General features: G+C 48.7%; 1 protein-coding gene across 1 annotated transcript; it reads left to right on the top strand.

Annotated features, from left to right (window-relative positions):
- Positions 1-744: 744 nt before the first annotated feature.
- On the top strand, positions 745-10,354 carry ADAMTS1 (ADAM metallopeptidase with thrombospondin type 1 motif 1). The gene is made up of 9 exons (XM_003410323.4): positions 745-1,872; positions 3,499-3,845; positions 4,107-4,239; positions 4,814-4,981; positions 5,417-5,703; positions 6,026-6,212; positions 6,319-6,494; positions 8,052-8,227; positions 8,393-10,354. Exons 1-9 carry the CDS (start codon positions 1,197-1,199, stop codon positions 9,090-9,092), a joined length of 2,850 nt encoding a protein of 949 aa, XP_003410371.1. The 5' UTR covers positions 745-1,196; the 3' UTR covers positions 9,093-10,354.
- The last annotated feature ends 2,815 nt before the right edge of the window (positions 10,355-13,169 follow it).

Below are 13,169 nucleotides of genomic sequence, written 5' to 3'. Positions count from 1 at the left end.
CCTATTCCGGAAATGTGAACCCGGGTCCCTACAAAGAAGTCTCCAGGGCAGCGAGGCCTTGCGGGTGGGGTCAATGCAAACACATTTTAAAATCAAGAGCCTAGGAAGCATCCCCTGTCCTCCCACCCAAGCATGCTTTCTAGGGTAGGCACAGGCCAAGCAAGCTTTCCCCAGAAAAGCTGGGGCGAAGAGAATGCACGCTGCTGGCCAGGGGGTGGGGATGGAGATGGGGTGGAATACTTTTCTAGAAAAGGCAGCCCTGGCACCTCTCCTAGATTGGAAAGGAGGGTGCGGGGGGGGGGGCGCGGGGACAGCTCTCCGAGCAGGGAAATGTTGGAGAAAGGACTCAGCTCTCCACCCCGACCCTCCCTCCGGGAAGAGCTGCAGGGCGCGCGAAGGGCCCACTCGCACGAGGGGGACGGCGGGATAGGAGGGTAGTCCCTGGAGTCGGTGGCAGGGAGGGCGCAGTGGAAGGCAGACCCTTCTCCCGGTAAGAACCCTAGCTGTACAAAGTGCTGGTCTCGCGTCTCTTCTGCGACTTCCCGCCCCAAGATTGGCGAGCCGGTGGCGCAGAGCCAGCGCCCAGGCCACCCCCTCCCCCGCCCCGGCCCGCGGCGCTGAGCGCGGTTTAGCACCGACTGAGCTCAGGGGGCGGTGTCTTCGGGGCTGGTGAGGCGGCCAAGAGGGAGGAGGAAGGGGGGAGGGAGGAAACCCATTCCCGACTATATAAGGATGGGCCCGGGTGCCCGTTCCTTGCACTCGCTGGAAAGCGGCTCTGAGTCCGCGGTGACTGCAAAGCCAGGGCACGCAGCAGGGCTGAAAGGGCAGAGCCCTGCAGAGTGAGCAACACAGCGGCAAAGGCGGAGGCCGGAGAGGGGCGCCGGGCACCGATCCCCGCCTGCGCCCGCCGCACGGTGCCTCCAACTCTGCGCTGGAAGAAAAACTTCCCGCGATCCGGCAGAGCTGCGGCGCCTCCTCCCGTTACTCCAGGAGCCCCGGCTGCAGCCGGCTCCGCGCGCAATTTCAAAGAATAATAGTAACTGTTTAACAATCCAGAGCGAGGCCAGCGAGGCGTTGCTCTCCTGGTCTGAACAATAGCCCCCTCGCTCGGTGCGCTGCAGCGCTCGGTGTCTCCCGGGGCTCAAATACTGAGAGCGGCCCACACGGGGTTCCGAAGGCGCGCGCCAGGCGGCGACATGTGGAACTCCGAGCCGGCGAGGCGGCTCCGGAGCTCGCAGCCTGCACCCATGTTGCTGCTGCTTGCAGCAGCTGCGGCTCTGCTGGCCATGCCAGGAGCGCTCGGGCGCCCCGCCGAGGAGGACGAGGAGTTGGTGCTACCCGCGCTGGAGCACGCCGCGGAACACGAGACCACGCGCCTTAGCCTGGATGCCTTTGGTCAGAGGCTGCGCTTGGAGCTGCAGCCGGACCGCGGCTTCCTGGCGCCCGGCTTCACACTCCAGACCGTGGGGCGCAGACCCGGGCCCGAGGCGCTGTATTCGGAGCCCGTCGGCGACCTGGGGCACTGCTTCTACTCCGGCACAGTGAACGGCGACCCGGGCTCGGCCGCCGCCCTCAGTCTCTGCGAGGGCGTGCGCGGCGCCTTCTACCTGCAGGGCGAGGAGTTCTTCATCCAGCCTGCACCCGCCGCCGCCACTGTGCGCCTGGCCCCGGTGGCCGCCGGGGAGGAGCCTCCTCAGCGCCCGCAGTTCCATCTCCTGCGGCGGAGACGGCGGGGCGGCGGCGGAGGCGCCAAGTGCGCGACCGTGGACGACGAAACCCTGCCCCCGAGGGGTGAAGGACCCGAGGGCGAGGACGCCGGGGCTCAGTGGCCGCAGCAAGACTGGGAGCCGCAGCGCGCCGGACAGCCAACAGGTATCAGCCGGAGAAGAGTTTTTCTCACTTGTCTTTCCATTTACTCCTTCCCACTGTCTCCATCCGAAGCAACTTGTGGGTAGACTCCCGTTCGTTGGCAGGAGTATGTGTTTGCGGACAGGACAGAGCCCTGGAGCGCAGAAATGTGGTTCGAGTTTCAGGTTGGTGAACTCAAGAGTGAGTTCATCAAATCCTGCTAGAAAACGTAATTCCATTTGCACGAATAATGAATGATCAAGAGAGGACAAATGTACCTTTTCTGCAGACTAGAGTGAAACGTTTCGATCTGGGAGAATTGGTAACCCTATTCCTTCCACCTTAATGGAGTGCTTTAGTCGAATGTGAGCGAGGGACTTCTTTCTATCCCCGTTCATTTGTTTTTAACGCTTGCTTCTGTGTGTTTGCTCTTTGGTCTGGTTGCAACTTTGCGCTGCATTTTGTAACCGCGGCCTGGGCTCGCACCCTGTGTCCTGAGGAGGGCGGAGTTGGAGAGGGCGGGGGTGACCCCGGAATGCGTAGCCCCAAGGTCCGGGCAGCTGCTTTGTGATCGCTGCTCTGCGGTCCTCTGACCCCCGCCCCCTACCCCCTTTAAGAGGCTGACATCGACAGGCGGCCGCGGGGCCCCTCGGCACAACCTGCTTGGGAGGTCTTCGCGCCGCTTGCCCCGCCTCCCCGCGCCCCGACCCCGCCTCCCAGTTTGCGCCCCCTCTCTCGGCCATAATTCAGCTCCCCAGAGCTGTTGAAGGAAGATCTGCTCTGATTCTTCCAGCTACGCGGTTCCCAGGCTCGGCTGCGTGCAGTGGTTCCTGCCCAGGTCGTCTCGGTCTATCGCTTTAGTGGCTTTTTCTTTTTTCACTTTCTCACGGGTCTTGTTTTAGAATTCTCCCCTTCCCGCCCCCCGCCCCCCCCCCCGCCCCGGCAAGTCTGCTCCTCGAAGCAGTTATTTGCCATTTGCTCATCGCCCAGCTTAGAACTTCCCCCTGGCTCTCCATCCAGAATCCTAGGGCTCTCTTTCAGATAAGCAACTGTAGGCCAAGGCAGGAACTTATTTTCCTGGGGCCGTGGGAGTGAGGCAACAGGCTGCTGGGCTGAGTGGGTGGTCCTTGTGCCCGGAGTTGGCATAGGCACGCACCCCAGGGACCCCTGGAAAAAGAGCAGATTCCTTCAGGCCCTGCCCCTTGGCGGCCGCCCCAGCCCTGCCCCGGGGCCTTCCACGTGGAGCCCGATGATCTCATTCAGGATTTGAGTCGTGGCCTGTGAAAGAGTGACTCAGGGCGCTCTGCCGGCTACCCTTGCTCCAAGTTTTTACTACAACTGGAAGGATAATGCCCATGCTGCCCGGTTCAGATTGGAGGATTTCAAAGAGGGCCAAAACCCAGCTCCCCAAAAATACAGCCTGAGCGCTCAAAAGAGCACCAGGCCTCTTTATTTAAAGGAGAAAGCTTTAAAAAAAAATCACATCTCCACTGAAAAAGAGATGCAAATATTTTTGTTATTGTCGTTCCAGGTGTATTTTTGTTTTGTTTATTTGCTTTGACCCGTTGGGCTTTCCTTATATACTATGCAAAGGTAACTATTCTTGGATAGACGGCCCCTAAGCAAAGGACCTTCCTTGTTTCCTTACAGGAGCTGGAAGCCTAAGAAAGAAGCGTTTTGTGTCCAGCCCCCGCTATGTGGAAACCATGCTTGTGGCCGACCAGTCAATGGCAGAGTTCCATGGCAGTGGCCTGAAACACTACCTTCTCACCTTGTTCTCGGTGGCCTCCCGGTTGTACAAACACCCCAGCATTCGGAATTCAATCAGCCTGGTGGTGGTGAAGATCCTGGTCATCTATGAGGAACAGAAGGGACCAGAAGTGACCTCTAATGCTGCGCTCACGCTGCGAAACTTCTGCAGTTGGCAAAAGCAGCACAACCCACCCAGTGACCGAGATGCCGAGCACTATGACACAGCGATTCTCTTCACCAGACAGGTGCGCAGGAAGACGGTACCACTCGTGACAGGGCTGTCTGAAGAGTCTGCTTCAAAACAGACAAATCTATGTAAAGAATTGTCACCAATGTGTTTGCACTTAAATTGTATCCCTGCAAGTTCTGGAAAGTCCTCGTAAAGGACAAGTCAACAACAATGAACGTAGATGCTCCAAAATACACATGAAGTCACCCCCTGTGAAACAGACCCCAAGGCTCATGCTTTACCCCTATTAATAAGGTTGCCTTTTTGTCCCTCTTAGGACCTGTGTGGCGCTCACACGTGTGATACTCTGGGGATGGCCGATGTTGGAACGATGTGTGATCCCAGCAGAAGCTGCTCGGTCATAGAAGATGATGGTCTACAAGCTGCCTTCACCACAGCCCATGAATTAGGTAAGTTCGTTTTGTAGTAAGACCTAAGCCCCATTAATGAATTCCGACTGATAAATATATTAAGAGGGAGAGTCTCCAGGTAATAAGCTGGCTACTTTGGGTGCCAAAGCATCTTAGAAAGTGGAGAAAATGTTTTTTCCATGATTTCAAAAAATATCGTCTTATAAGATAAAAAAAAAAAAAAAAGAAGCTGTGGACATTTGGAGGAGCCCTGGTGGCGAACTGGTTAAAGCACTTGGCTGCTAACTGAAAGGTCAGCAGCTTGAACCCACCAGCAGCTCCACGGGAGAAAGATGTGGCAGTCTGCTTCTGTAGAGATTTACAGCCTCAGAAACCCTATGGGGCAGTTCTACCCTGTTCTGTAGGGTCGCAGTGAGTCAGAATTGATTCGATGACAATGGGTTTTTTTTTTTTTAATGGACATTTGGATACCCTGTGAAAAGCAGCAGGCGTTGTCTCCAAAAATAAACATCTTCCTCTAGTTACATCGTTTTAAGACAAATGAGTCCCAGTTGGGGGGAAAAAAACACTGGGAATGACCTATATTTTAACGTGGGTTTGGATTGCTTCTCAGGCCACGTGTTTAACATGCCGCATGATGACGCGAAGCAGTGTGCCGGCATTAACGGGGTGAACCGAGATTCCCACATGATGGCCTCGATGCTCTCCAGCCTGGACCGCAGTCAGCCTTGGTCTCCCTGCAGCGCCTACATGATTACGTCATTTCTGGATAATGGTCACGGTAAGACGCACAAGCTGCTCTTTCTAGATGGCGTCCCAGCCTCCAAATGTAGCTTTCTGGTTAAACATGCTCTTTTTTTTGTCTTGTTCTTTTTATTTTCTTTTACCTCCTTCAAAATTAATCTTCACTGCCAAGACCATCAATTTTCAGATCTTAATTCCCAATAAAATATTGTGCTTCAGACTGAATAGGTCCCAAAGTAGGTCAGTTCACATTTTTAGCAGAAGAATAATTTCAGGTCATTATTCACAGAGAAGTACCCCCGTTCATGATAAAATTTTCCGTTTGTCAAGCATGGTGCCCAAAAGCTCCACAGTCTTGAAATCACTTTGCTTTATATCGTCTCACTGGATGAGTACTTTCTGAAAATGTGATCTGCCCCCTGTGTGCTTTCATTAGTTACTTATTCCCGGTTGCCTGGCATTTTCTTTGCAGGGGAATGTTTGATGGACAAACCCCAGAGTCCCATACAGCTACCCTCCGATTTCCCGGGGACCTTGTACGATGCCAACCGGCAGTGCCAGTTTACGTTTGGGGAAGAGTCCAAGCACTGCCCCGACACGGCCAGCACGTGCACGACCCTCTGGTGCACTGGCACCTCCGGCGGCCTGCTGGTGTGCCAAACCAAGCACTTCCCATGGGCAGATGGGACCAGCTGTGGAGATGGGAAGTGGTGTGTCGGTGGCCAGTGTGTGAACAAGACCGACAGGAAGCATTTTGATGTGAGTTTTTCTACCAGCACATATTCATGCTCCTTTAAATGCTGGAATTGAAGGGAACAGCCCCTCGAGAGGGAGGGGGGAAAAAAATTCCCACCGAGTTGATTCCAACTCCTGGCGACCCCCTGTGTTTCAAGAGTAGAACTGTGCTCCAAAATGATGCTAAAATACCTGGTACCAAATGGAAGACCCCAATCTGTGTCCTCCGGCAGAAATGCCAGAGAGAAAGCTTTTGTAATTGATTCTGTGTCCCATATTGTTTCTTTTATTCCCTAAAAGTTCTCTTTACAGAATTCTAACACCGGCGCTCTGTGTTCCCATTTAGACTCCTGTTCATGGAAGCTGGGGGCCGTGGGGGCCCTGGGGAGACTGTTCCCGAACGTGTGGTGGAGGAGTTCAGTATACGATGAGGGAGTGCGACAACCCAGTCCCGAAGAACGGAGGCAAGTACTGCGAAGGCAAAAGAGTGCGCTACCGGTCCTGTAACATCGAGGACTGCCCAGACAATAATGGTGAGTAGACATGGATGCCAGCGTTGAGGAACGGGTGAGAATGTGCCAATCAATGGGAGCTGAAACGTTGGAAACTGGCAACGTCATCCTGCTGCTCTCTTTCCAGGAAAAACCTTCAGAGAGGAACAATGTGAGGCACACAATGACTTTTCAAAAACTTCCTTTGGGAGCGGGCCTGCGGTGGAGTGGACGCCCAAGTACGCTGGCGTTTCCCCAAAGGACAGGTGCAAGCTTATCTGTCAAGCCAAAGGCATCGGCTATTTCTTTGTCTTGCAGCCCAAGGTAATTACGTTTGTACTTATTGTCTGTCTGGAAGCCAAGGTCTTGACTTGCTGCCTTTTCATTCAACCTTTGATCTGGTTTCTTTAATTTATGTCTGAACTTGTGTTCAGTTTCAAATTAGCTACTGACTACTGTGAGTTTGATGTTGTTTTCAGTTATGAAAAAAGGCTTGAATCAATCAATTCAGGGCTTGCGATTCTTCCAACTGCTTATTATTACTCTTATATACAAAGAAAAGGAGCCCTGATGGCGTAATGGTTAAGCTCTCGACTGCTAAGTAGAAGGTTGGCAGTTCGAACATACCCAGTGGCTCCAATGGAGAAAGACCTGGCAATTGCCCCTTAAAGATGACAGCCGGGAAAACTCTATGGGATAGTTCTGTTCTGTCCCATGGAGTCACTATGAGTTGGAATCAACTTGATGGCACCTAGCAACAGCGTACAAAGAAAAGCCCTTTGAAAAATTAAGCATTTCTCTGCAAAACTAAGTTTCACATACGACTCATGGTTAGATCAATTGTATATTAACACACAGTCAATGCTCCAGGAAAACAGTTTAGGCAAAGTCCAAAGTACTTGCTACTGGGCGGCTAGCAGTAGCATGAGCCAATGGACTTATTAAAATCGAAACCTGGGCATTGATATTCCTGCATTTGAGGACACGTGTAAAATAGTAGAAGCAGCAGAGGGTGAGGATTTCCATCTAGCTCTGAGATAGAAAATGTAATTTAATTGAGATTATCATGTGTCATTAGCACTGTGGGCTGTGAAAATATTCCCAGGTTGCAGATTCAGCATTCAGTGTGTGATGTATTAAGCACCTGCTTGTTGCCTGGTATGGAGCCCTGGTGGCATAGTAGTTAAGAGCTTGGCTGCTAACCAGAAGGTCAGCACTTCAAATCTACCAGCCAGTACTTGGAAACCCCATGGGGCAATTTTACTCCACCCTATAGGGTCGCTATCAGTCGGAATCAACCCGATGGCCACTGGTTTATTGCCTGGTATCATTCTAGACACTGAAGATAGAGCAGTAAACAAATTGACCAAAAGCTCTGCTTTCACAGATAGTAGCTCAAGGGGAGATAAGGGCAATGCACAAATAATACAACAACAGATAAGCTTTTACAGACGTCTAAGTACTGCGGAGTCCTTGGGTGGTACAAATGGTTAATGTGATTGGCTACTAATTGAAAGGTTGAAAGTTCAAGCCCACCCAGCAATGCCTCGGAAGAAAGGCCTGGTCATCTACTTGCCAAAAACCAGGCACTAGAAACTATAATTGAGCCCAGTTCTGCTCTGACACACATAGTATCGTCATGAGTCAGAAGAAATCCAGTGGCAGCTGGTGACGGTGGATAAGTACTATAGTCGTAGTATAGTCAGAAGGAGGGAACGCAGCTTGTATATGGAGTTCTGTTTTAATTGGGATGGTCAGGAAAGCAGGCTTTCTCTCTACTCTACTTTTCTGCCACTGCCACATCTACTGTTAATGAGGAAAACTTTCTTAGTTATCATCGCATTGTCTCTTTCCCTTGTTGATACATGTTCTCTTTTCCAGGTCGTGGATGGTACTCCATGTAGCCCAGATTCCACCTCTGTCTGTGTGCAAGGCCAATGTGTAAAAGCTGGCTGCGACCGTATCATAGACTCCAAAAAGAAATTCGATAAATGTGGTATTTGTGGAGGAAATGGATCTACATGTAAGAAAATATCAGGATCAGTTACTAGGGCAAAGTAAGTGTGAAAATGACCTCTCAAATTCCCTTATGATATAGATGTAACTTGTTTATAGGTCCGGTTAAAAGCATAGTAATTATCAATTATTAATGTGTCTTCAAGTGAAGTAGTGTAATTAGCTAGTGAACAAGAATTCACTGTATCTGGTTTTCCTTGTTGCAGACCTGGATATCATGACATTGTCACCATTCCAGCTGGAGCCACAAACATTGAAGTGAAACAGCGGAATCAGAGGGCATCCAGAAATAACGGAAGCTTCCTTGCCATCAAAGCTGCCGATGGCACATACATCCTTAACGGTGACTTCACCTTGTCCACTTTAGAGCAGGACATCACATACAAAGGTAGCGTCTTGAGGTACAGTGGCTCCTCTGCAGTGCTGGAAAGAATTCTCAGCTTTAGCCCGCTCAAAGAGCCCTTAACTATCCAGGTCCTTACAGTGGGTAATGCCCTTCGACCTAAAATTAAATACACATATTTCGTGAAGAAGAAGAAGGAATCTTTCAATGCTATCCCGACCTTCTCAGAATGGGTCATTGAAGAGTGGGGTGAGTGTTCCAAGTCATGTGGATCCGGGTGGCAGCGGAGACTGGTGGAATGCAGAGACCTTAATGGGCAGCCCGCTTCAGAGTGTGCCAAGGAAGTGAAGCCAGCCAGCACCAGGCCCTGTGCCAACGTGCCCTGTCCCCACTGGCAGCTGGGGGAGTGGTCGCCATGTTCAAAGACTTGTGGGAAGGGTTACAAAAAGAGAACCTTGAAGTGTCTGTCCCATGATGGGGGGGTGCTGGCCCATGAGAGCTGCGACCCTTTAAAGAAACCTAAGCATTACATAGACTTTTGCACGATGGCGGAATGCAGTTAAGCAGGGTCAGGGATGAGGGAGAAGCAAAGTGCAGAAGGGCTGATGCACTGAAATCAAGAAGCCTGGAGGGACTCAACATCCCTTCCAGGTCATCCACGAGGAGTCAGTGAGATGGGAGCTTGGAAGTAGTTGGAAGAGAGATGAGATCGTGTGAATGTCCTGCCACTTACAAATCTGATAGGATAGTGAATGAGGGTTATTAGAAGACGATAAAGCCATGGGGCATTATGATTATTTCTTTTGTTGCATCAATTAGAGGTTTAAAAGAAAAGATTGCCAAAATCAATTTAAGAAAGAGTACAACCCCTACTTCCTGGTACTATTTAAATCCTTTGTATCGCGGGGCTTGGCAAAGGAAAGGCGGGAGAAAGATGAAATTTTGAGTTTCAAACATGGTTTCACTTTACTTCTTTAACCATGGGGGAAGAGTGGAGAATAGGTCGAATCTTTGACCAGCCTTGTTTATGGCTGCTATGGCTTCAGAGAATATTTACTCCATATTTCCTACCAAGAGTTAAGAGTTCAGATGGTCCAGCCTGAGATACGCTCAGCCAATGGAGATAAGGCTCCGGCGGCCTCGTCTTTACGTTTTTGTATCATCTTCACCTTTCCTTGTGTAATTAATCTCGATGAAGAAGTAATGACATGTAGTTTGTAAGGATACATTAAGTACACGGGGGCAGAAAGGAAGCAGCCATGTCTCAGGTGCTGGTGCAAACTAGAGCCACGGTGCGGTTGGTACTGCCTGCCTTTCTTCCTCCTTCTGCAGGCAGGCAGGCTTTAGGAGTGTGTGTGTGAAGAAATCAGACGTCTCCCGAAAGTCAGATCACACAGAATGCGATGCCAGCACGAGAATGGGGTGTGTGGAGCGGGTCCCGCTTGTATGGGGACATTGAGATCACTTGTCTCACTATGTGGAGGCTACTGAGGGGTAGCAGGTCCATCCCCAGCAGCTGTTCCAACAGTCATATCCTGGTGAATGTCTGTCCAGCTCTTCGACTATGATAGAGAATATGTCTTTTTCCATATGTATATAGTAAAATATGTTGCTATAAATTGTATGTACTTTATAAGTATTGATTTGTGTGTTCCTTCTAAGAAGGACTATAGTTTGTAATAAATGCCTATATGAACGTATTTATTTTTATACTTTCTTTATAATGATAAATCTTTAAGTTATACCTCTTTTGTAAAAGGACATATAAAATAGAGTATTTATACAATATATGTTACTAGAAATAATAAAAGAACACTTTTTGAAATCACGTGTCTAGTTTTCTTGACTGTGAATTAATTCCTGGAAGGAAATCTGAGACACATCGAATTTGAAGGCTGAAGTTTTTTCCTAATTTATATGATCTCTAAAAAGAGGAGATACGATTTGTGATGGATAGATGTCCTCCTAAGGCATCTAATATGCAGCAGTGGTTGGCAGACTTTCCGCCAAGGGCCAGGTAGTAAATGTTTTTATCTTTGTGAGCCGTGGGTCTCTGATGCAACTCCTCGACTCTGCTGTTTCAGCATGAAAGCAGACCGTACATAAATGAATGGGCAGGCTGCATTCTAATACAGCTTCACAAAAACAAGTGGTGGGCAGCCAGATTGCTATTGCAGGGATCGTTTGTTGACCACTCATGTATTTGTTGTTAGGTGCTGTCGAGTCAATTCTGACTCATAGCGAACAACCGTATGTACAACAGAATGAAACACTGCTCAATGCTGAGTCATCCTCACAATCCTTGCTATGCTCGAACCCATTGTTGCAGCCACTTTGTCAATCCATCTTGTTGAGGGTCTTCCTCTTTGACCCTCTTCCGAACGTGATGCTCTTGTCCAGGGACTGGTCCCTCCTGATAACAAGTCCAAAGGATGTGAGACAAAGTCTCACCATCCTTGCTTCTAAGGAGCATTCTGGTTGTACTTTTTCTAAGACAGATTTGTTTGTTCTTCTGGCTGTCCATAGTATATTCAATATTCTTCACCAACATCATAGTTCAAAGACATCAATTCTTCTTTGGTCTTTATTCATTGTCCAGCTTTCGCATGCGTATGAGGTGACTGAAAACACCATGGCTTGAGTCAGGCACACCTTAGTCCTCAAAGTGACATCTTTGCTTTTTAACACTGCAAAGAGGTCTTTTGGAACAGATTTGCCTAATGCAGTGGATCATTTGATTTCTTGACTGACTGCTGCCTCCATGGGCATTGATTGTGGATCCAAGTAAAAAGAAATCCTTGACAAAGTCAGTATTGACAGCTTCAATATATTCACTGGTGTATACCATAAATTAAACGGAAAAAGGTTGGGGCCCTGGAGGCATTCTGAGTTTGTCTCTCTTCCTCAGTTATATCCCGTGAGTAAAATTACGTGAAGATATTTAAGCCATTGAGCAGGAAATGATGCCTTATAAATTACATTTGAGATAACATATGGTGAACCAAAAGCCCTCCAAATGTTTCCCATGCTCGTCGGGAATACCGTGAGAATTTTGGGAAAACCTTGGAACACCCAGGCCACTGTAGGTAGCCTTTCGTAAATCATTATGTCTTAAGTACTGAGTGATACCTTCATGAATTTAAAAGTTCACATCGCTTCCATAGTAACAATATTTCTCTTAGAAAATAGTTTCTTTACTACCCACCAGCACCCGATGCTGACTCATAGCGACTCTATAGGATAGAGTAGAACCGCCCCCATAGGGTTTCCAAGGAGTGCCTGGTGGATTTGAACTGCCAGACTTTTGGTTAACAGCTGTAGCTCTTAACCAATGCCCCACTGGGGATTCCTAGAAGACAAATACTGTGGTTAACCACAGTTATTTCCAACTTCACAGTTTTTATCCTTTTTTTCGCGCTATTTAGAAACAATAGTTTCCTCAAGTAGTTCTAGATAAAACACTAATTTCAGATTCAGACAATAATTTCTAATTTGCCCTCAGATTACTAAAAATGTTCTTTCTATGAGCAATTGAATGTTAGATTCTCAGGAGTCAGAAGCACAGTTGTAGAGGATGGGGACGCATCTAATGTATGACAGGCATGGCATGTGTCCTGGGAGCCATGAGTCATGGAATGACATTTCAAGGTGCCACAAATATGAAAGGCACCTGACTGAGGCACCCAGACAAGGAAGAATGCTTTTCAAACTTGATGTGTGGCCACTGTCAAGGACTGTTCATCTTGAAACTGGGGACAGGGTGCAATTCAGAGATTGCCCCCGGGCATTCCTTACCTCGCTACAGCCCTTCAGGGGCACAATTTCAGTGCTTGCCGTGGGCACTGTGTTTCATAGATACGCCTCTGGGGAAGAGCCACGTTAGTTAGCTACTGGACCATAGGGCTAAAAGATAAGAGTCAAGCCTTCTCACATTTTGGGAACTCTTCTTGGTCCTGGAAACCCTGGTGGTGTAGTCGTTAAGAGCTACAGCTGCTAACCAAAAGGTCGGCAGTTCAAACCCACCAGGTGCTCCTTGGAAACTCTATGGGGCAGCTCTACTCTGTCCTATAGGGTCACTGTGAGTTGGAATCGACTCTATGGCAATGGGTTTGGTTTTGGTTTTCTTGGTCCTACAAAACTTGCTTAAGCATTAAAGTTAGCTATGCAACTCAGTGACCTACCATGCCCTTTGCACCAACATCATCAACTAAGATTACTGATTTGCCTGCATTACTAGCTACTATGGTACAAAACCCCATAGTAAGTGGCATGGAGGTTACACACATACTAGAAATGCCCTTGTCCGCCATTACCGTACAAGTTATTTGAGAAAATGAGATAAATATACCTAAAATGATAACCGATGATATAGAGAAGCCGTTTTTGGACCTTGCTAATTCGTAGATGCATTCTTTCTCATTAAGAGGCTTAGTTTGATTCCATGGAGTAAGCAACAAGGCTGAGGGTCAGGAATGAAGAGATAGAATCAGTCAAAAGATTTTCAACTATCCCCTTTATTTGCAGTGCAAGGAAATGCCAGACTATGGATCTTAATATTATTTAGGAACAATAAACAACAGTTACCATTTGCTAATCTCATTCTGGCTTCCCAAAAGAAAGGAAACAAAAATCATTAATAT

This window comes from Loxodonta africana, chromosome 20 (assembly GCF_030014295.1).
Source record: "Loxodonta africana isolate mLoxAfr1 chromosome 20, mLoxAfr1.hap2, whole genome shotgun sequence".
NCBI lineage: Eukaryota > Metazoa > Chordata > Mammalia > Proboscidea > Elephantidae > Loxodonta > Loxodonta africana.
Note: the sequence above shows the minus strand (reverse complement) of the source record. Positions and strands in the feature narration are given on the sequence as shown.